At 65.3% G+C, this 22,777-nt stretch overlaps 1 protein-coding gene across 3 annotated transcripts in view; it reads right to left on the bottom strand.

Moving 5' to 3' along the window:
• Positions 1–22,777, bottom strand: part of LOC140426654 (nucleus accumbens-associated protein 1-like) — a 92,140-nt gene that overhangs the window by 9,016 nt on the left and 60,347 nt on the right. For 2 of the 3 annotated variants that reach the window (XM_072511736.1, XM_072511737.1), the window contains 2 exons: positions 3,846–4,019; positions 599–704 (listed from right to left, as the gene is read on the bottom strand). In XM_072511736.1, coding sequence (XP_072367837.1) covers positions 599–704; positions 3,846–4,019 — 280 coding nt within the window. The remainder of the gene's footprint in view (positions 1–598; positions 705–3,845; positions 4,020–22,777) is intronic. The other variant, XM_072511738.1, reaches the window with a different exon arrangement.

Consider the following 22,777-nt stretch of genomic DNA (forward strand, 5'->3'; position numbering starts at 1 on the left):
TACCCAATTCATTTTTTCCAATTAAGGGACAATTTAGCGTGACAAATCCACCTACCCTGCACATCTTTGGGTTGTGGGGGCGAAACCCACGCAAACACGGGGAGAATGTGCAAACTCCACACGGACAGTGACCCAGAGCCGGGATCGAACCTGGGACCTCAGCACCGTGAGGCTGCAGTGCTAACCCATTGCGCCACCGTGCTGCCCTAAAGTTGAAGATTAATCTTAGGGACACTGGTGATCTGACAATCTTAGAAGAAAAACTAGGAAAATTAATTATTTTTTCATTATTTGATTCTATAGAGATGGAGAAACTCTTTCACTGGCGGTCAATATTAATCCACTCAGATAACAAAGATGACGATCCCGATCCTGGAAGAAGGCTGTGTGCCTGAAGGATGGATCAATGGTGGGAGTGCGGCATTTAATTATGCGATGAAACCTCCAGGAATAGTCCCAAGCAGAGTTGGCACTCCGACTGTAGGGACAAAAATGTTTTCTGTAAACGTTCGCACAGTTCAGCAGCTGTTTTGTTAGTTATAATCGTGGACCAGACAAACCTGACAGACCAGGTGACAACTGGCAAGTTCTAACTCACCGATCAAAAAATGCAGCCAGCAGCCTCCGTAGCAAAACCTTGTGTCTTGTCCCCGCACAGATGTGGCAGTTCATCAGTTGAGCTCGTGTGATGTACACACTCGTACCTGTGGGTTCAACAGCAGGACGAACCATCGGTCAACAGTGAACTTTCTCAAGGACCACACAAGGCACAGTAACTGCCCACCAACTTATCTCCTAACCAACTGTGCTGGGCAGTCACTATAGTTTTACTCAACTGTGTGAAATCAGTCTCCACATGTTCCTGTAACACCCAACTCTACCTCACCACCTCCTTTCTCCCGACTGAAGGAGCAGAAAGTCCCTCCAATTAAATGCTGGGAAGATGGAAGCCGTTGTCTCCGTACCCACCCCATCACAAACACCTTTCCCTAGCTACCAACTCGATCCCTCTCCCTGAGATTAAGCATCTCTGTTTGTAATTTTGCTGTCCTATCGCACATCTCGTCTAAACTTTGCCCCTCGCACCTTAATCCTATGTCCCCTAGGAATTGACTCTTCCACCCTGGGAAAAAGTTCTGACAATCCACTCTGTCAATGCTCCTCATAATTTTAGAGACTTCTGTCAGGTTGCCCCTCAACCTCCGTCGTTCCAGTGAGAACAAGCCGGGTTTATCCGACCTCTCCCAATCGCTAATGCCCTCCATACCAGGCAACATCCTGGTAAACCTCTTCGATACTCTCGCCAAAGCCTCCTCATCCTTCTGGTAGTGTGGCGACCAGATTTGAATATTAAATACCAAGTGTGGCCGAACTAAGGTTCTATACAGCTGCAGTATGACTTGGCAATTTTTATACTCAATGCCCCAGCCAATGAAGGCAGGCATGCTGTATGCCTTCTTTACTACTTTCTCTACCCGCGTTGCCATGGGGTTGAGAGGTGAGGAGGGTGAGGAGGTGCCATGGGGTTGAGAGGTGAGGAGGGAAAGGAGGTGCCATGGGATTGAGAGTTGAGGAGGGAGAGGAGGTGCCATGGGGTTGAGAGTTGAGGAGGGAGAGGAGGTGCCATGGGGTTGAGAGGTGAGGAGGGAAAGGAGGTGCCATGGGGTTGAGAGTTGAGGAGGGAGAGGAGGTGCCATGGGGTTGGGAGGTGAGGAGGTGCTGTGGGGTTGAGAGGTGAGGAGGGAGAGGAGGTGCCATGGGGTTGGGAGGTGAGGAGGGTGAGGAGGGGCTGTGGGGTTGAGAGGTGAGGAGGGAGGGGAATGTCAAATAAAAACCCATTGAGGTATGAAGTTGCAGTTTTGGCACCTCTCACAGAACAAAGAAAAAGCTACTGACGAGAAGCAAGGAGGAGAGAATTGGAACTCTCAAAGGAACAGATCATCGCTGTCCTGTCGGCACTGATGGAGAGCAGAAGTAAAACTCTCCACGATCTGACAATCCAGGTGGGAAGAAAGGTTTCACCAGAACCAACTAAAGGTTTCACCAGATCCAACTAAACTTTTTAAATCGCTCGGATACCAGAACCTCTGGAGTTCCGAATCGTCACGACCGTCGAGACCTGAGGGAGAGGGGATTCGTCGAGATGTACCTTTCTGGTGATAATCAGATGCTGAAGACTTGGTGGGAGTGGAGTGATGGTAAAAGACACTGGCAATTTGACTCAGCGTATCGAGGAGTAACTGAGCTCAGCTGTAGAGCTGGGAGAAGCTACTGGATACTACACGCGTGCCTGAAGCACGGAATAAAGTTAAACAAATTTACCTTTTTGTTAAAACTGATGTACGATTTGCCTGTGAGTCGATATTTGAAATATGTTACCTTTAGGTTGTCTGTAACCATACAAGTCTGAAAAAGTGAAATCTTGTCCATTGGTTATTTTGTGCGGTTGTTTGGGAATATTTGCCTAGTCAAAGTTATTGGTCTCCAGGGCGATCTTAATAATATATTAAGATATATTAAGAGGCTGAATAAACTTGGTTTGTTCTCACTGGAACGAAGGAGGTTGAGGGGCGACCTGATAGAGGTCTACAAAATTATGAGGGGCATAGACAGAGTGGATAGTCAGAGGCTTTTTCCCAGGGTAGAGGGGTCAATTACTAGGGGCATAGGTTTAAGGTGAGAGAGGCAAGGTTTAGAGTAGATGTACGAGGTAAGTTTTTTTACACAGAGGGTAGTGGGTGCCTGGAACTCGCTGCCGGAGGAGGTGGTGGAAGCAGGGACGATAGTGACGTTTAAGGAGCATCTTGACAAATACATGAATAGGATGGGAATAGAGGGATATGGACCACGGAAGTGTAGAAGATTTTAGTTTAGACGGGCAGCATGGTCGGCGCAGGCTTGGAGGGCCGAAGGGCCTGTTCCTGTGCTGTACATTTCTTTGTTCTACATAAATACAAGCTGCTGTTGTTAACTGAGTGCAATTGCACATTCCCACTTTCATACTGGCTCTAGCACTTTGCAGAAGGAGCAGGGAAACTGGCTGATTCTTTCACCTCTCCCTATCCCATTTCTGTGTCTTGCGATGTGCATCCACCACATTTTAGTGTCATTGAGCACTTTATGCCCTAATCCAGTGAAAATGTCACTTCCTTCCCAGAAAAACAGACCCACATTCAAACTCAGCCCCTCCCAACCCAGACTGCCTGGAACATTTAACCTGGTCCAACCCGGGTTAGTACAGTTTAACCTGGTCTACCCGGGTTAGTATGGTTTAACATGGTCCACCCAGGGTTAGTACAGTTAACCTGGTCTACCCGGGTTAGTATGGTTCAACATGGTCCACCCAGGGTTAGTACAGTTAACCTGGTCTACCCGGGTTAGTATGGTTTAACATGGTCCACCCAGGGTTAGTACGGTTTAACCTGGTCCACCCGGGGTTAGTACAGTTTAACCTGGTCCACCCGCGGTTAGTATAGTTTAACCTGGTCCACCAGGAGTTGGTACAGTTTAACCCGGTCCACCCATGGTTAGTACAGTTTAACCTGGTCCACCCACGGTTAGTATAGTTTAACCTGGTCCACCAGGAGTTGGTACAGTTTAACCTGGTCCACATAGGTTTAGTACCGTTTCACCTGGTCCACCTGGGGTTAGTACAGTTTAACCTGGTCCACCCAGGGTTAGTACGGTTAACCTGGTCCACCCAGGGTTATTGCGGTTAACCTGGTCCACCCGGGGTTAGTACAGTTTAACTTGGTCCACCCGCGGTTAGTATGGTTTAACCATCACACTGTGTGTCTGTGATGGGGATGGACTGATGGATCATGGCGTTAGTTTGTGTTGCTCACCTGTCACCAGCTCGAGTTTCTCTGATGGGTCACCCTCCACGTACAGCTTGGGATGACAGCGATGACCAATCTGGTTAATCAGGTCAGCGGGTAACACCGCAAGGTCATGCCGAATCCTCATCCTGGACCGGCCATCCACATGATCAGGCAGAGCCTCCACCCTTTCAGGAGTGGCTGAAAGAGCAAACCAACAAAGTTGGGATGAAAAATGACCCTCTGCTCGAGTTTCAAGTTCAAACTAGCCACAGGCAAATGGTTTAGTGTGGAAAGGACTGAGCTGAGAACTGTCCAGTCCATATACCAGGCGGATCCATCATTAAACAAAGAGCAAAATAGCCAATGGGCCTCAAAGAGGAAGGTGACAGCAATCCAATGGGGTCAATGTTCCTTCTCCAGAATGAAAACCCAATACCACACATGGCCCAAAAAAACAGGAAGCTGCCAGGGAGGCTTCATTCACTGTGACAGCCTCCTTCCCCAGGACCGACCCAGCCTCCTTCCCCAGGACCGACCCAGCCCCCTGCCCCAGGAACGACCCAGCCTCCCTCCCCAGGACCGACCCAGCCTCCTTCCCCAGGATCGACCCAGCCTCCCTCCCCAGACCGACCCAGCCTCCCTCCCCAGACCGACCCAGCCTCCCTCCCCAGACCGACCCAGTCTCCTTCCCCAGGACCGACCCAGCCTCCTTCCCCAGGATCGACCCAGCCTCCCTCCCCAGACCGACCCAGCCTCCCTCCCCAGACCGACCCAGCCTCCCTCCCCAGACCGACCCAGTCTCCTTCCCCAGACCGACCCAGTCTCCTTCCCCAGGACCGACCCAGCCTCCCTCCCCAGACCGACCCAGCCTCCTTCCCCAGACCGACCCAGCCTCCTTCCCCAGACCGACCCAGTCTCCTTCCCCAGACCGACCCAATCTCCTTCCCCAGGACCGACCCAGTCTCCTTCCCCAGGACCGACCCAGCCTCCCTCCCCAGGACCGACCCAGCCTCCCTCCCCAGGACCGACCCAGCCTCCCTCCCCAGACTGACCCAGCCTCCTTCCCCAGACCGACCCAGCCTCCTTCCCCAGACCGACCCAGCCTCCTTCCCCAGACCGACCCAGCCTCCTGCCCCAGACCGACCCAGTCTCCTTCCCCAGACCGACCCAGCCTCCTTCCCCAGACCGACCCAGTCTCCTTCCCCAGACCGACCCAGTCTCCATCCCCAGGACCGACCCAGTCTCCTTCCCCAGACCGACCCAGCCTCCTTCCGCAGTCCGACCCAGTCTCCATCCCCAGGACCGACCCAGTCTCCTTCCCCAGACCGACCCAGCCTCCTTCCCCAGACCGACCCAGTCTCCTTCCCCAGACCGACCCAGTCTCCTTCCCCAGACCGACCCAGCCTCCTTCCCCAGACCGACCCAGTCTCCTTCCCCAGACCGACCCAATCTCCTTCCCCAGGACCGACCCAGCCTCCTTCCCCAGAACGACCCAGTCTCCTTCCCCAGGACCGACCCAGCCTCCCTCCCCAGGTCCGACCCAGCCTCCTTCCCCAGACCGACCCAGCCTCCTGCCCCAGACCGACCCAGCCTCCTGCCCCAGGACCGACCCAGCCTCCTTCCCCAGACCGACCCAGTCTCCTTCCCCAGGACCGACCCAGTCTCCATCCCCAGGACCGACCCAGCCTCCTTCCCCAGACCGACACAGCCTCCTTCCCCAGACGTACCCAGTCTCCTGCCCCAGACCGACCCAGCCTCCTTCCCCAGACCTACCCAGTCTCCTTCCCCAGGACCGACACGGTCTCCTTCCCCAGGACCGACTCGGTCACCTGCCTCAGACAGACCCAGACCCCAGCCCCACCACCGACCCAGTCTCCTTCCCCAGGCCGACCCAGTCTCCTTCCCCAGACCGACCCAGCCCCCTTCCCCAGGACCGACCCAGTCTCCTTCCCCAGAACCGACCCAGCTTCCTGAAACCAGGACTGACCCAGCCTCCTTCCCCAGGACCGACCCAGACTCCTTCCCCAGGTCCGACCCAGCCTCCCTCCCCAGGACCGACCCAGCCTCCTGCACCAGACCGACCCAGCCTCCTGCCCCAGACCGACCCAGCCTCCTGCCCCAGGACCAACCCAGTCTCCTTTCCCAGGACCGACCCAGCCCCCTGAGCCAGGACCGACCCAGCCCCCTGCGCCAGGACCGATCCAGCCTCCTTCTTCAGACCAACCCAGCCTCCTTCCCCAGGACCGACCCAGTCGTCTTCCCCAGGACCGCCACAGTCTCCTGCTTCAGGACCGACTCAGCCTCCTTCCCCAGGACCGACCCAGTCTCCTTCCCCAGGACTGACCCAGCCTCCTTCCCCACGACCGACCCAGCCCCCTGCCGCAGGACCGACCCAGCCCCCTGCCCCAGGACCGACCCAGCCTCCTTCCTCAGACCAAGCCAGCCTCCTTCGCCAGGACCAACCCAGCCTCCTGTCCCAGACCCCTTCCCCAGGACCTACCCAGTCTCCTTCCCCAGGACCGCCCCAGTCTCCTGCTCCAGGACCGACCAAGCCCCCTTCCCCAGGACCGACCCAGCCGCCTTCCCGAGGACCGACCCAGCCTCCTTCCTCAGACCGACACAGCCTCCTGCCCCAGGACCGACACAGCCTACTTCCCCAGACCGACACAGCCACCTGCCCAAGGACCGACCCAGTCTCCTTCCCCAGACCTACCCAGCCACCTGCCCCAGGACCGACCCAGTCTCCTTCCCCAGGGCCGACACAGCCTCCTTCCTCAGACGAACCCAGCCTCCTTCCCCAGGACCGACCCAGCCTCCTGTCCCAGACCGACCCAGTCTCCTTCCCCAGGACCGACCCAGTCTCCTTCCCCAGACCGACCCAGCCTCCTGCCCCAGAACCGACACAGCCTCCTTCCCTAGACTGACCGAGCCTCCGACCCCAGACCGTCCCAGCCTCCTGCCCCAGACCGACCCAGTCTCCTTCCCCAGGACCGACCCAGTCTCCTTCCCCAGGACAGACCCAGTCTCCTTCCCCAGGACCGACCCAGTCTCCTTCCCCAGGACCGACCCAGTCTCCTTCCCCAGGACCGACCCAGTCTCCTTCCCCAGGGCCGACCCAGTCTCCTTCCCTAGGAGGACCCAGTCTCCTTCCCCAGGACAGACCCAGCCTCCTGCCCCAGGACTGACCCAAATCCCTGTACCAGGACCAACCCAGCCTCCTTCCCCAGACCGACCCAGTCTCCTTCCCCAGACCGACCCAGTCTCCTTCCCCAGGACCAACCCAGCCTCCTGCCCCAGGACCGACCCAGCCTCCTTCCTCAGGACCGACCCAGCCTCCTTCCGCAGACAGACCCAGCCTCCTTCCGCAGACAGACCCAGCCTCCTTCCGCAGACAGACCCAGCCTCCTTCCGCAGACCGATCCAGCCTCCTTCCCCAGGACCGACACAGCTTCCTTCCCCAGACCGACCCAGCCTCCTGCCCCAGGACCGACCCAGTCTCCTTCCCCAGGACCGACCCAGCCTCCTTCCCCAGACCTACGCAGCCCCCTGCCCCAGGACTGACCCAGACTCCTTCCTCAGGACTGACCCAGTCTCCTTCCCCAGGACCGACCCAGACTCCTTCCCCTGGACCAACCCAGCCTCCGACCCCAGGAACGACCCAGCCTCCTTCCCCAGACCGACCCAGTCTCCTTCCCCAGGACCGACCCAGTCTCCTTCCCCAGGACCGACCCAGTCTCCTTCCCCAGGACCGACCCAGTCTCCTTCCCCAGGACCGACCCAGTCTCCTTCCCCAGTACCGACCCAGTCTCCTTCCCCAGGACCGACCCAGCCTCCTGCCCCAGGACCAACCCAGTCTCCTTTCCCAGGACCGACCCAGCCCCCTGCGCCAGGACCGATCCAGCCTCCTTCCTCAGACCAACCCAGCCTCCTGTTCCAGACCGACCCAGTCTTCTTCCCCAGGACCGCCACAGTTTCCTGCTTCACGACCGACCCAGCCTCCTTCCCTAGACCGACCGAGCCTCCTGCCCCAGACCGACCCAGCCTCCTTCCCCAGGACTGACCCAGCCTCCTTCCCCACGACTGACCCAGCCCCCTGCCCCAGGACCGACCCAGCCCCCTGCCCCAGGACCGACCCAGCCTCCTTCCTCAGACCAAGCCAGCCTCCTTCGCCAGGACCAACCCAGCCTCCTGTCCCAGACCCCTTCCCCAGGACCTACCCAGTCTCCTTCCCCAGGACCGACCAAGCCCCCTTCCCCAGGACCGACCCAGCCTCGTTCCCGAGGACCGACCCAGCCTCCTTCCTCAGACCGACACAGCCTCCTGCCCCAGGACCGACACAGCCTCCTTCCCCAGACCGACCCAGCCACCTGCCCCAGGACCGACCCAGCCTCCTGCCCAAGGACCGACCCAGTCTCCTTCCTCAGGACCAACCCAGCCTCCTTCCGCAGACAGACCCAGCCTCCTTCCGCAGACCGATCCAGCCTCCTTCCCCAGGACCGACCCAGTCTCCTTCCCCAGGACCGGCACAGCCCCCTTCCCCAGGACCGACCCAGCCTCCTTCCCCAGGACCGACCCAGTCTCCTTCCTCAGGACCGACCCAGCCTCCTTCCCCAGGTCCGACCCAGCCTGTTTCCACAGGACCGACACAGCCGCCTGCCCCAGGACCGACCCAGTCTACTTCCCCAGGACAGACCCAGCCTCCTTCACAGGACCGACGCAGTCTCCTTCCCCAGGACTGACCCAGTCTCCTTCCACAGGACTGACCCAGTGTCCTTCCCCAGGGCCGACACAGCCTCCTTCCCCACACCGACCCAGCCTCCTTCCCAGGCCCGACGCAGTCTCCTTCCCCAGGACCGACCCAGCCTCCTTCCTCAGACATACGCAGCCCCCTGCCCCAGGACCGACCCAGCCACCTGCCCCAGGACCGACCCAGTCTCCTTCCTCAGGACCGACCCAGCCTCCTTCCGCAGACAGACCAGGCCTCCTTCCGCAGACAGACCCAGCCTCCTTCCGCAGACAGACCCAGCCTATTTCCGCAGACAGACCCAGCCTCCTTCCGCAGACAGACCCAGCCTCCTTCCGCAGACAGACCCAGCCTCCTTCCGCAGACAGACCCAGCCTCCTTCCGCAGACAGACCCAGCCTCCTTCCGCAGACCGATCCAGCCACCTTCCCCAGGACCGACCCAGCCACCTTCCCCAGGACCGACCCAGCCCCCTGCCCCAGGACCGACCCAGCCCCCTGCCCCAGGACCGACCCAGCCCCCTGCCCCAGGACCGACCCAGCCCCCTGCCCCAGGACCGACCCAGCCCCCTGCCCCAGGACCAACCCAGCCCCCTGCCCCAGGACCGACACAGCCCCCTGCCCCAGGGCCGACACAGCCCCCTGCCCCAGGGTCGACACAGCCCCCTGCCCCAGGGCCGACACAGCCTCCTTCCTCAGACCAAGCCAGCCTCCTCCGCCAGGACCAACCCAGCCTCCTGTCCCAGACCATCCCAGTCTCCTTCCTCAGGACCGCCCCAGTCGACTGCTCCAGGACCGACCCATCCCCCTTCCCCAGGACTGACCCAGCCTCCTTCCCGATGACCGACCCAGCCTCCTGCCCCAGACTGACCCAGTCTCCTTCCCCAGGACCGACCCAGCCTCCTTCCCCAGGACCGGCCCAGCCCCCTGCCCCAGGACTGACCCAGCCTCCTTCCCCATGGCCGACCCAGCCGCTTTCCCCAGGACCGACCTAGCCCCCTGCCCCAGGTCCGACCCAGACTCCTTCCCGAGGACCGACCCAGCCCCCTTCCCCAGGACCGACCCAGCCTCCTTCCCGAGGAGCGACCCAGCCTCCTGCCCCAGACTGACCCAGTTTCCTTCCCCAAGACGGACCCAGTCTCCTTCCCCAGGACCGGCCCAGCCCCCTGCCCCAGGACCGACCCAGCGTCCTTCCTCAGGACCGACCCAACCGCCTTCCCCAGGACTGATCCAGCGTCCTGCCCCAGGTCCGACGCAGCCTCCTTCCCCAGGACCAGCCCAGCCCCCTGCCCCAGGACCAACACAGCGTCCTTCCACAGGACAGACCCAGCCGCCTTCCCCAGGACCAGCCCAGCCCCCTGCCCCAGGACCGACGCAGCCTCCTTCCCCAGGACCAGCCCAGCCCCCTGCCCCAGACCGACCCAGCCTCCTGCACCAGACCGACCCAGCCTCCTGCACCAGACCGACCCAGCCTCCTGCACCAGACCGACCCAGCCTCCTGCCCCAGACCGACCCAGCCTCCTGCCCCAGACCGACCCAGCCTCCTGCACCAGACCGACCCAGCCTCCTGCCCCAGACCGACCCAGCCTCCTGCCCCAGACCGACCCAGCCTCCTGCACCAGACCGACCCAGCCTCCTGCCCCAGACCGACCCAGCCTCCTGCCCCAGACCGACCCAGCCTCCTGCCCCAGACCGACCCAGCCTCCTGCCCCAGACCGACCCAGCCTCCTGCCCCAGACCGACCCAGCCTCCTGCCCCAGACCGACCCAGCCTCCTGCCCCAGACCGACCCAGCCTCCTGCCCCAGACCGACCCAGCCTCCTGCCCCAGGACCGACCCAGCCCCCTGAGCCAGGACCGACCCAGCCCCCTGCCATAGGGCCGATCCAGCCTCCTTCTTCAGACCAACCCAGTCTCCTTTCCCAGAACCAACCCAGCCTCCTGTTCCAGACCGACCCAGTCGTCTTTCCCAGGACCGACCCAGTCTCCTGCTTCAGGACCGACTCAGCCTCCTGCCCCAGGACTGACCCAGCCTCCTTCCCCACGACCGACCCAGCCCCCTGCCCCAGGACCGACCCAGCCCCCTGCCCCAGGACCGACCCAGCCTCCTTCCCGAGGACCAACCCAGCCTCCTGTCGCAGACCCCTTCCCCAGGACCTACCCAGTCTCCTTCCCCAGGACCGCCCCAGTCTCCTGCTCCAGGACCGACCAAGCCCCCTTCCCCAGGACCGACCCAGCCTCCTTCCCGAGGACCGACCCTGCCTCCTTCCCGAGGACCGACCCAGCCTCCTTCCTCAGACCGACACAGCCTCCTGCCCCAGGACCGACACAGCCTACTTCCCCAGACCGACACAGCCACCTGCCCAAGGACCGACCCAGTCTCCTTCCCCAGACCGACCCAGCCACCTGCCCCAGGACCGACCCAGTCTCCTTCCCCAGGGCCGACACAGCCTCCTTCCCCACACCGACCCAGCCTCCATCCCAGGACCGACGCAGTCTCCTTCCCCAGGACCGACGCAGCCCCCTGCCCCAGGACCGACCCAGCCACCTGCCCCAGGACCGACGCAGCCCCCTGCCCCAGGACCGACCCAGCCACCTGCCCCAGGACCGACCCAGTCTCCTTCCTCAGGAACGACCCAGCCTCCTTCCACAGACAGACCCAGCCTCCTTCCGCAGACAGACCCAGCCTCCTTCCGCAGACAGACCCAGCCTCCTTCCGCAGACCGATCCAGCTTCCTTCCCCAGGATCGACCCAGCCTCCTTCCCCAGGACCGACCCAGCCACCTTCCCCAGGACTGACCCAGCCCCTGCCCCAGGGCCGACCCAGCCCCCTGCCCCAGGGCCGACCCAGCCCCCTGCCCCAGGACCGACCCAGCCACCTGCCCCAGGACCGACCCAGCCCTCTGCCCCAGGACCGACCCAGCCCCCTGCCCCAGGACCGACACAGCCCCCTGCCCCAGGACCGACACAGCCCCCTGCCCCACGACCGACACAGCCCCCTGCCCCACGACCGACACAGCCCCCTGCCCCACGACCGACACAGCCCCCTGCCCCAGGACCGACACAGCCCCCTGCCCCAGGACCGACACAGCCCCCTGCCCCAGGACCGACACAGCCCCCTGCCCCAGGACCGACACAGCCCCCTGCCCCAGGACCGACACAGCCCCCTGCCCCAGGACCGACACAGCCCCCTGCCCCAGGACCGACACAGCCCCCTGCCCCAGGACCGACACAGCCCCCTGCCCCAGGACCGACACAGCCTCCTTCGCCAGGACCGACCCAGCCTCCTGTCCCAGACCATCCCAGTCTCCTTCCCCAGGACCGCCCCAGTCGACTGCTCCAGGACCGACCCATCCCCCTTCCCCAGGACCGACACAGCCTCCTTCCCGAGGACCGACCCAGTCTCCTTCCCCAGGACCGACCCAGTCTCCTTCCCCAGGACCGACCCAGTCTCCTTCCCCAGGACCGACCCAGCCTCCTTCCCCAGTACCGGCCCAGCCCCCTGCCCCAGGACCAACACAGCGTCCTTCCCCAGGTCGACCCAGCCGCCTTCCCCAGGACCGACCCAGCCCCATTGCCCCAGGTCCGACCCAGACTCCTTCCCCAGGACCGACCCAGCCCCCTTCCCCAGGACCGACCCAGCCTCCTTCCCGAGGAGAGACCCAGCCTCCTGCCACAGACTGACACAGTTTCCTTCCCCAAGACCGACCCAGTCTCCTTCCCCAGGACCGACCCAGCCTCCTTCCCCAGGACCGGCCCAGCCCCCTGCCCCAGACCGACCCAGCCTCCTGCCCCAGACCGACCCAGCCTCCTGCCCCAGACCGACCCAGCCTCCTGCCCCAGACCGACCCAGCCTCCTGCCCCAGACCGACCCAGCCTCCTGCCCCAGACCGACCCAGCCTCCTGCCCCAGACCGACCCAGCCTCCTGCCCCAGGACCGACCCAGCCCCGAGCCAGGACCGACCCAGCCCCCTGCCATAGGGCCGATCCAGCCTCCTTCTTCAGACCAACCCAGTCTCCTTTCCCAGAACCAACCCAGCCTCCTGTTCCAGACCGACCCAGTCGTCTTTCCCAGGACCGACCCAGTCTCCTGCTTCAGGACCGACTCAGCCTCCTGCCCCAGACCGACCCAGCCTCCTTCCCCAGGACTGACCCAGCCTCCTTCCCCACGACCGACCCAGCCCCCTGCCCCAGGACCGACCCAGCCCCCTGCCCCAGGACCGACCCAGCCTCCTTCCCGAGGACCAACCCAGCCTCCTGTCCCAGACCCCTTCCCCAGGACCTACCCAGTCTCCTTCCCCAGGACCGCCCCAGTCTCCTGCTCCAGGACCGACCAAGCCCCCTTCCCCAGGACCGACCCAGCCTCCTTCCTCAGACCGACACAGCCTCCTGCCCCAGGACCGACCCAGTCTCCTTCCCCAGACCGACACAGCCACCTGCCCAAGGACCGCCCCAGTCTCCTTCCCCAGACCGACCCAGCCACCTGCCCCAGGACCGACCCAGTCTCCTTCCCCAGGGCCGACACAGCCTCCTTCCCCACACCGACCCAGCCTCCATCCCAGGACCGACGCAGTCTCCTTCCCCAGGACCGACGCAGCCCCCTGCCCCAGGACCGACCCAGCCACCTGCCCCAGGACCGACCCAGTCTCCTTCCTCAGGAACGACCCAGCCTCCTTCCGCAGACAGACCCAGCCTCCTTCCGCAGACAGACCCAGCCTCCTTCCGCAGACAGACCCAGCCTCCTTCCTCAGGACAGACCCAGCCTCCTTCCGCAGACAGACCCAGCCTCCTTCCGCAGACAGACCCAGCCTCCTTCCGCAGACCGATCCAGCTTCCTTCCCCAGGATCGACCCAGCCTCCTTCCCCAGGACCGACCCAGCCACCTTCCCCAGGACTGACCCAGCCCCTGCCCCAGGGCCGACCCAGCCCCCTGCCCCAGGGCCGACCCAGCCCCCTGCCCCAGGACCGACCCAGCCACCTGCCCCAGGACCGACCCAGCCCCCTGCCCCAGGACCGACACAGCCCCCTGCCCCAGGACCGACACAGCCCCCTGCCCCACGACCGACACAGCCCCCTGCCCCACGACCGACACAGCCCCCTGCCCCACGACCGACACAGCCCCCTGCCCCACGACCGACACAGCCCCCTGCCCCAGGACCGACACAGCCCCCTGCCCCAGGACCGACACAGCCCCCTGCCCCAGGACCGACACAGCCCCCTGCCCCAGGACCGACACAGCCCCCTGCCCCAGGACCGACACAGCCCCCAGCCCCAGGACCGACACAGCCCCCTGCCCCAGGACCGACACAGCCCCCTGCCCCAGGACCGACACAGCCCCCTGCCCCAGGACCGACACAGCCCCCTGCCCCAGGACCGACACAGCCTCCTTCGCCAGGACCGACCCAGCCTCCTGTCCCAGACCATCCCAGTCTCCTTCCCCAGGACCTACTCAGTCTCCTTCCCCAGGACCGCCCCAGTCGACTGCTCCAGGACCGACCCATCCCCCTTCCCCAGGACCGACAAAGCCTCCTTCCCGAGGACCGACCCAGTTTCCTTCCCCAGGACCGACCCAGTCTCCTTCCCCAGGACCGACCCAGTCTCCTTCCCCAGGACCGACCCAGCCTCCTTCCCCAGTACCGGCCCAGCCCCCTGCCCCAGGACCAACACAGCGTCCTTCCCCAGGTCGACCCAGCCGCCTTCCCCAGGACCGACCCAGCCCCATTGCCCCAGGTCCGACCCAGACTCCTTCCCCAGGACCGACCCAGCCCCCTTCCCCAGGACCGACCCAGCCTCCTTCCCGAGGAGAGACCCAGCCTCCTGCCCCAGACTGACACAGTTTCCTTCCCCAAGACCGACCCAGTCTCCTTCCCCAGGACCGACCCAGCCTCCTTCCCCAGGACCGGCCCAGCCCCCTGCCCCAGGACCGACACAGCGTCCTTCCACAGGACCGACCCAGCCGCCTTCCCCAGGACTGACCCAGCCCCCTGACCCAGGTCCGACCCAGACTCCTTCGCCAGGACCGACCCAGCCTCCTGTCCCAGACCGTCCCAGTCTCCTTCCCCAGGACCGACCCAGCCCCCTTCCCAAAGACCGACCCAGCCTCCTTCCCGAGGACCGACCCAGCCTCCTGCCCCAGACTGACCCAGTTTCCTTCCACAGGACCGACCCAGTCTCCTTCCCCAGGACCGACCCAGCCTCCTTCCCCAGGACCGTCCCAGCCCCCTGCCCCAGGACCGACCCAGCCCCCTTCCCCAAGACCGACCCAGCCTCCTTCCCGAGGACCGACCCAGCCTCCTGTCCCAGACTGACCCAGTTTCCTTCCACAGGACCGACCCAGTCTCCTTCCCCAGGACCGACCCAGCCTCCTTCCCCAGGACCGACACAGCGTCCTTCCACAGGACCGACCCAGCCGCCTTCCCCAGGACCGACCCAGACTCCTGCCCCAGACCGACCCAGCTTCCTGCCCCAGACCGACCCAGCCTCCTGCACCAGACCGACCCAGCCTCCTGCACCAGACCGACCGAGCCTCCTGCACCAGACTGACCCAGCATCCTGCACCAGACCGACCCAGCCTCCTGCCCCAGACCGACCCAGCCTCCTGCCACAGGACCGACCCAGTCTCCTTCCCCAGACCGACCCAGTCTCCTTACCCAGTCCGACCCAGCCTCCATCCCCAGTCCGACCCAGCCTCCATCCCCAGTCCGACCCAGCCTCCTTCCCCAGACCGACCCAGCCTCCTGACCGAGGGCCGACCCAGTCTCCTTCCCCAGGACCGACCCAGCCTCCTGCCCCAGACCGACCCAGCCTCCTGCCACAGGACCGACCCAGTCTCCTTCCCCAGACCGACCCAGTCTCCTTACCCAGTCCGACCCAGCCTCCATCCCCAGTCCGACCCAGCCTCCTTCCCCAGACCGACCCAGCCTCCTGACCGAGGGCCGACCCAGTCTCCTTCCCCAGGACCGACCCAGCCTCCTTCCCCAGACCGACCCAGCCTCCTTCCCCAGACCGACCCAGCCTCCTTCCCCAGACCGACCCAGCCTCCTTCCCCAGACCGACCCAGCCTCCTTCCCCAGACCGACCCAGCCTCCTTCCCCAGACCGACCCAGCCTCCTGACCGAGGGCCGACCCAGTCTCCTTCCCCAGGACCGACCCAGGTCCCTGCTCCAGGAACGACCCAGTCTCCTTCCCCAGGACCGACCCAGCCACCTGCCCCAGGGCCGACCCAGCCTCCTTCCCCAGGACCGACCCAGTCTCCTTCCCCAGACCGACCCAGTCTCCTTCCCCAGACCGACCCAGCCTCCTGCCCCCAGAACCGACCCAGCCTCCTTCCCTAGACCGACCGAGCCTCCAGCCCCAGACCGACCCAGTCACCTTGCCCAGGAGGACTAAGTCTCCTTCGCCAGGACCGACCCAGCCTCCTTCCCCAGGACCGACCCAGCCTCCTTCCCCAGGACCGACCCAGCCTCCTTCCCCAGGACCGACCCAACCCCCTGCCCCAGGACCGACCCAGTCTCCTCCCCCGGGACCGACCCAGTCTCCTTCCTCAGGACCGACCCACCCTCCTTCCGCAGACCGATCCAGCCTCCTTCCCCAGGACAGACCCAGCCTCCTGCCCCAGGACCGACCCAGTCTCCTTCCCCAGGACCGACACAGCCTCCTTCCCCAGAACCGACCCAGTATCCTTCCCCAGGACCGACCTAGCCTCCTTCCCCAGGACCGACCAAGTCTCCTTCCCCAGGACGGACCAGGCCTGTTTCCACAGGACCGACCCAGCCTCCTTCCCCAGGACCGACCCAGTCTCCTTCCCCTGGACCGACCCTGCCCCCTGCCCCAGTAACGACCCAGCCTCCTTCCCCAGGACCGACCCAGCCCCCTGCCCCAGGAACGACCCAGCCCCCTGCCCCAGGACCGACCCAGCCTCCTTCCCCAGGACCGACGCAGCCTGTTTCCCCAGGACCGACCCAGCCTGCTTCCCCAGGACCGACCCAGTCTCCTTCCCCAGACCGACCCAGCCTCCTTCCCCAGGACCGACCCAGTCTCCTTCCCCAGACCGACCCAGCCTCCTTCCCTAGACCGACCCAGCCTCCTGCCCCAGACCGACCCAGCCTCTCGCCCCAGGACCGACCCAGCCCCCTTCCCGAGGACCGACCCAGCTTCCTTCCCGAGGAGCGACCAAGCCTCCTGCCCCAGACTGACCCAGTTTCCTTCCCCAGGACCGACCCAGCCTCCTTCCCCAGGACCGGCCCAGCCCCCTGCCCCAGGACCGACACAGCGTCCTTCCACAGGACCGACCCAGCAGCCTTCCCCAGGACCGACCCAGCCCCCTGACCCAGGTCCGACCCAGACCCCTTCCCCAGGACCGACCCAGACTCCTGCCCCAGACCGACCCAGCCTCCTGCACCAGACCGACCCAGCCTCCTGCCCCAGGACCGACCCGGTCTCCTTCCCCAGGACCGACCCGGTCTCCTTCCCCAGGACCGACCCAGCTTCCTGCTCCAGGACCGACCCAGCCTCCTGTCCCAGCCCGACCCAGTCTCCTTCCCCAGGACCGACCCAGTCTCCTTCCCCAGACCGACCCAGCCTCCTGCCCCAGGACCGACCGAGCCTCCTGCCCCAGACCGACCCAGTCTCCTTCCCCAGGACCGACCCAGTCTCCTTCCCCAGGAGGACCCAGTCTCCTTCGCCAGGACTGACCAAGTCTCCTTCCCCAGGACCGACCCAGCCTCCTTCCCCAGGACCGACCCAGCCTCCTCCCCCAGGACCGACCCAGCCTCCTCCCCCAGGAACGACCCAGTCTCCTTCCACAGGACCGACCCAGCCACCTGCCCCAGGACCGACCCAGCCTCCTTCCCCAGGACCGACCCTGTCTCCTTCCCGAGACCGACCCAGTCTCCTTCCCCAGACCGACCCAGTCTCCTTCCCCAGAGCGACCCAGCCTCCTTCCCTAGAATGACCGGGCCTCCTGCCCCAGACCGACCCAGCCTCTCGCCCCAGGACCGACCCAGCCTCCTGCCACAGACCGACCCAGTCTCCTTCCCCAGGACCGACCCGGTCTCCTTCCCCAGGACCGACCCGGTCTCCTTCCTCAGACCGACACAGCCTCCTGCCCCAGGACCGACACAGCCTACTTCCCCAGACCGACACAGCCTCCTTCCCCAGGACCGACCCAGTCTCCTTCCCCAGACCGACACAGCCTCCTGCCCAAGGACCGACCCAGTCTCCTTCCCCAGACCGACACAGCCTCCTGCCCAAGGACCGACCCAGTCTCCTTCCCCAGACCGACCCAGCCACCTGCCCCAGGACCGACCCAGTCTCCTTCCCCAGGGCCGACACAGCCTCCTTCCCCACACCGACCCAGCCTCCATCCCAGGACCGACGCAGTCTCCTTTCCCAGGACCGACGCAGCCCCCTGCCCCAGGACCGACCCAGCCACCTGCCCCAGGACCGACCCAGTCTCCTTCCTCAGGAACGACCCAGCCTCCTTCCACAGACAGACCCAGCCTCCTTCCGCAGACAGACCCAGCCTCCTTCCGCAGACAGACCCAGCCTCCTTCCGCAGACAGACCCAGCCTCCTTCCTCAGGACAGACCCAGCCTCCTTCCGCAGACAGACCCAGCCTCCTTCCGCAGACAGACCCAGCCTCCTTCCGCAGACCGATCCAGCTTCCTTCCCCAGGATCGACCCAGCCTCCTTCCCCAGGACCGACCCAGCCACCTTCCCCAGGACTGACCCAGCCCCTGCCCCAGGGCCGACCCAGCCCCCTGCCCCAGGGCCGACCCAGCCCCCTGCCCCAGGACCGACCCAGCCACCTGCCCCAGGACCGACCCAGCCACCTGCCCCAGGACCGACCCAGCCCCCTGCCCCAGGACCGACACAGCCCCCTGCCCCAGGACCGACACAGCCCCCTGCCCCAGGACCGACACAGCCCCCTGCCCCAGGACCGACACAGCCCCCTGCCCCACGACCGACACAGCCCCCTGCCCCACGACCGACACAGCCCCCTGCCCCAGGACCGACACAGCCCCCTGCCCCAGGACCGACACAGCCCCCTGCCCCAGGACCGACACAGCCCCCTGCCCCAGGACCGACACAGCCCCCTGCCCCAGGACCGACACAGCCCCCTGCCCCAGGACCGACACAGCCCCCTGCCCCAGGACCGACACAGCCCCCTGCCCCAGGACCGACACAGCCCCCTGCCCCAGGACCGACACAGCCCCCTGCCCCAGGACCGACACAGCCCCCTGCCCCAGGACCGACACAGCCTCCTTCGCCAGGACCGACCCAGCCTCCTGTCCCAGACCATCCCAGTCTCCTTCCCCAGGACCTACTCAGTCTCCTTCCCCAGGACCGCCCCAGTCGACTGCTCCAGGACCGACCCATCCCCCTTCCCCAGGACCGACACAGCCTCCTTCCCGAGGACCGACCCAGTTTCCTTCCCCAGGACCGACCCAGTCTCCTTCCCCAGGACCGACCCAGTCTCCTTCCCCAGGACCGACCCAGCCTCCTTCCCCAGTACCGGCCCAGCCCCCTGCCCCAGGACCAACACAGCGTCCTTCCCCAGGTCGACCCAGCCGCCTTCCCCAGGACCGACCCAGCCCCATTGCCCCAGGTCCGACCCAGACTCCTTCCCCAGGACCGACCCAGCCCCCTTCCCCAGGACCGACCCAGCCTCCTTCCCGAGGAGAGACCCAGCCTCCTGCCCCAGACTGACACAGTTTCCTTCCCCAAGACCGACCCAGTCTCCTTCCCCAGGACCGACCCAGCCTCCTTCCCCAGGACCGGCCAAGCCCCCTGCCCCAGGACCGACACAGCGTCCTTCCACAGGACCGACCCAGCCGCCTTCCCCAGGACTGACCCAGCCCCCTGACCCAGGTCCGACCCAGACTCCTTCGCCAGGACCGACCCAGCCTCCTGTCCCAGACCGTCCCAGTCTCCTTCCCCAGGACCTACCCAGTCTCCTTCCCCAGGACCGCCCCAGTCTCCTGCTCCAGGACCGACCCAGCCCCCTTCCCCAAATCCGACCCAGCCTCCTTCCCGAGGACCGACCCAGCCTCCTGCCCCAGACTGACCCAGTTTCCTTCCACAGGACCGACCCAGTCTCCTGCTCCAGGACCGACCCAGCCTCCTTCCCCAAGACCGACCCAGCCTCCTTCCCGAGGACCGACCCAGCCTCCTTCCCCAGGACCGACCCAGCCTCTTTCCCCAGGACCGTCCCAGCCCCCTGCCCCAGGACCGACACAGCGTCCTTCCACAGGACCGACCCAGCCGCCTTCCCCAGGACCGACCCAGACTCCTGCCCCAGACCGACCCAGCTTCCTGCCCCAGACCGACCCAGCCTCCTTCCCCAGACCGACCCAGCCTCCTGCCCCAGACCGACCCAGCCTCCTGCACCAGACCGACCCAGCCTCCTGCACCAGACCGACCCAACCTCCTGCACCAGACTGACCCAGCCTCCTGCACCAGACCGACCCAGCCTCCTGCCCCAGACCGACCCAGCCTCCTGCCACAGGACCGACCCAGTCTCCTTCCCCAGACCGACCCAGTCTCCTTACCCAGTCCGACCCAGCCTCCATCCCCAGTCCGACCCAGCCTCCATCCCCAGTCCGACCCAGCCTCCTTCCCCAGACCGACCCAGCCTCCTGACCGAGGGCCGACCCAGTCTCCTTCCCCAGGACCGACCCAGCCTCCTGCCCCAGACCGACCCAGCCTACTGCCACAGGACCGACCCAGTCTCCTTCCCCAGACCGACCCAGTCTCCTTACCCAGTCCGACCCAGCCTCCATCCCCAGTCCGACCCAGCCTCCTTCCCCAGACCGACCCAGCCTCCTGACCGAGGGCCGACCCAGTCTCCTTCCCCAGGACCGACCCAGCCTCCTTCCCCAGACCGACCCAGCCTCCTTCCCCAGACCGACCCAGCCTCCTTCCCCAGACCGACCCAGCCTCCTTCCCCAGACCGACCCAGCCTCCTTCCCCAGACCGACCCAGCCTCCTTCCCCAGACCGACCCAGCCTCCTGACCGAGGGCCGACCCAGTCTCCTTCCCCAGGACCGACCCAGGTCCCTGCTCCAGGAACGACCCAGTCTCCTTCCCCAGGACCGACCCAGCCACCTGCCCCAGGACCGACCCAGCCTCCTTCCCCAGGACCGACCCAGTCTCCTTCCCCAGACCGACCCAGTCTCCTTCCCCAGACCGACCCAGCCTCCTGCCCCCAGAACCGACCCAGCCTCCTTCCCTAGACCGACCGAGCCTCCAGCCCCAGACCGACCCAGTCACCTTCCCCAGGAGGACTAAGTCTCCTTCGCCAGGACCGACCCAGCCTCCTTCCCCAGGACCGACCCAGCCTCCTTCCCCAGGACCGACCCAGCCTCCTTCCCCAGGACCGACCCAACCCCCTGCCCCAGGACCGACCCAGTCTCCTCCCCCGGGACCGACCCAGTCTCCTTCCTCAGGACCGACCCACCCTCCTTCCGCAGACCGATCCAGCCTCCTTCCCCAGGACAGACCCAGCCTCCTGCCCCAGGACCGACCCAGTCTCCTTCCCCAGGACCGACACAGCCTCCTTCCCCAGAACCGACCCAGTATCCTTCCCCAGGACCGACCTAGCCTCCTTCCCCAGGACCGACCAAGTCTCCTTCCCCAGGACGGACCCGGCCTGTTTCCACAGGACCGACCCAGCCTCCTTCCCCAGGACCGACCCAGTCTCCTTCCCCTGGACCGACCCTGCCCCCTGCCCCAGTAACGACCCAGCCTCCTTCCCCAGGACCGACCCAGCCCCCTGCCCCAGGAACGACCCAGCCCCCTGCCCCAGGACCGACCCAGCCTCCTTCCCCAGGACCGACGCAGCCTGTTTCCCCAGGACCGACCCAGCCTCCTTCCCCAGGACCGACCCAGTCTCCTTCCCCAGACCGTCCCAGCCTCCTTCCCCAGGACCGACCCAGTCTCCTTCCCCAGACCGACCCAGCCTCCTTCCCTAGACCGACCGAGCCTCCTGCCCCAGACCGACCCAGCCTCTCGCCCCAGGACCGACCCAGCCCCCTTCCCGAGGACCGACCCAGCTTCCTTCCCGAGGAGCGACCCAGCCTCCTGCCCCAGACTGACCCAGTTTCCTTCCCCAGGACCGACCCAGCCTCCTTCCCCAGGACCGGCCCAGCCCCCTGCCCCAGGACCGACACAGCGTCCTTCCACAGGACCGACCCAGCCGCCTTCCCCAGGACCGACCCAGCCCCCTGACCCAGGGCCGACCCAGACCCCTTCCCCAGGACCGACCCAGACTCCTGCCCCAGACCGACCCAGCCTCCTGCACCAGACCGACCCAGCCTCCTGCCCCAGACCGACCCAGCCTCCTGCACCAGACCGACCCAGACTCCTGCCCCAGACCGACCCAGCCTCCTGCCCCAGACCGACCCAGCCTCCTGCCCCAGACCGACCCAGCCTCCTGCCCCAGACCGACACAGCCTCCTTCCCCAGACCGACTCAGCCTCCTTCCCCAGACCGATCCAGCCTCCTGACCGAGGGCCGACCCAGTCTCCTTCCCCAGACCGACCCAGCCTCCTTCCCCAGACCGATCCAGCCTCCTTCCCCAGACCGACCCAGCCTCCTTCCCCAGACCGACCCAGCCTCCTTCCCCAGACCGACCCAGCCTCCTTCCCCAGACCGACACAGCCTCCTTCCGCAGACCGACTCAGCCTCCTGACCGAGGGCCGACCCAGTCTCCTTCCCCAGGACCGACCCAGCCTCCTTCCCCAGGACCGACCCGGCCCCCTGCCCCTGGTCCGACCAAGTCTCCTTCCCCAGGACCGACCCAGGCCCCTGCTCCAGGAACGACCCAGTCTCCTTCCCCAGGACCGACCCGGTCTCCTTCCCGAGACCGACCCAGTCTCCTTCCCCAGACCGACCCAGTCTCCTTCCCCAGACCGACCCAGTCTCCTTCCCCAGAGCGACCCAGCCTCCTTCCCTAGAATGACCGGGCCTCCTGCCCCAGACCGACCCAGCCTCTCGCCCCAGGACCGACCCAGCCTCCTGCCACAGACCGAACCAGTCTCCTTCCCCAGGACCGACCCGGTCTCCTTCCCCAGGACCGACCCGGTCTCCTTCCCCAGGACCGACCCAGCTTCCTGCTCCAGGACCGACCCAGCCTCCTGTCCCAGCCCGACCCAGTCTCCTTCCCCAGGACCGACCCAGTCTCCTTCCCCAGACCGACCCAGCCTCCTGCCCCA

The sequence above is a fragment of the Scyliorhinus torazame genome, chromosome 7, assembly GCF_047496885.1.
Source record: "Scyliorhinus torazame isolate Kashiwa2021f chromosome 7, sScyTor2.1, whole genome shotgun sequence".
NCBI lineage: Eukaryota > Metazoa > Chordata > Chondrichthyes > Carcharhiniformes > Scyliorhinidae > Scyliorhinus > Scyliorhinus torazame.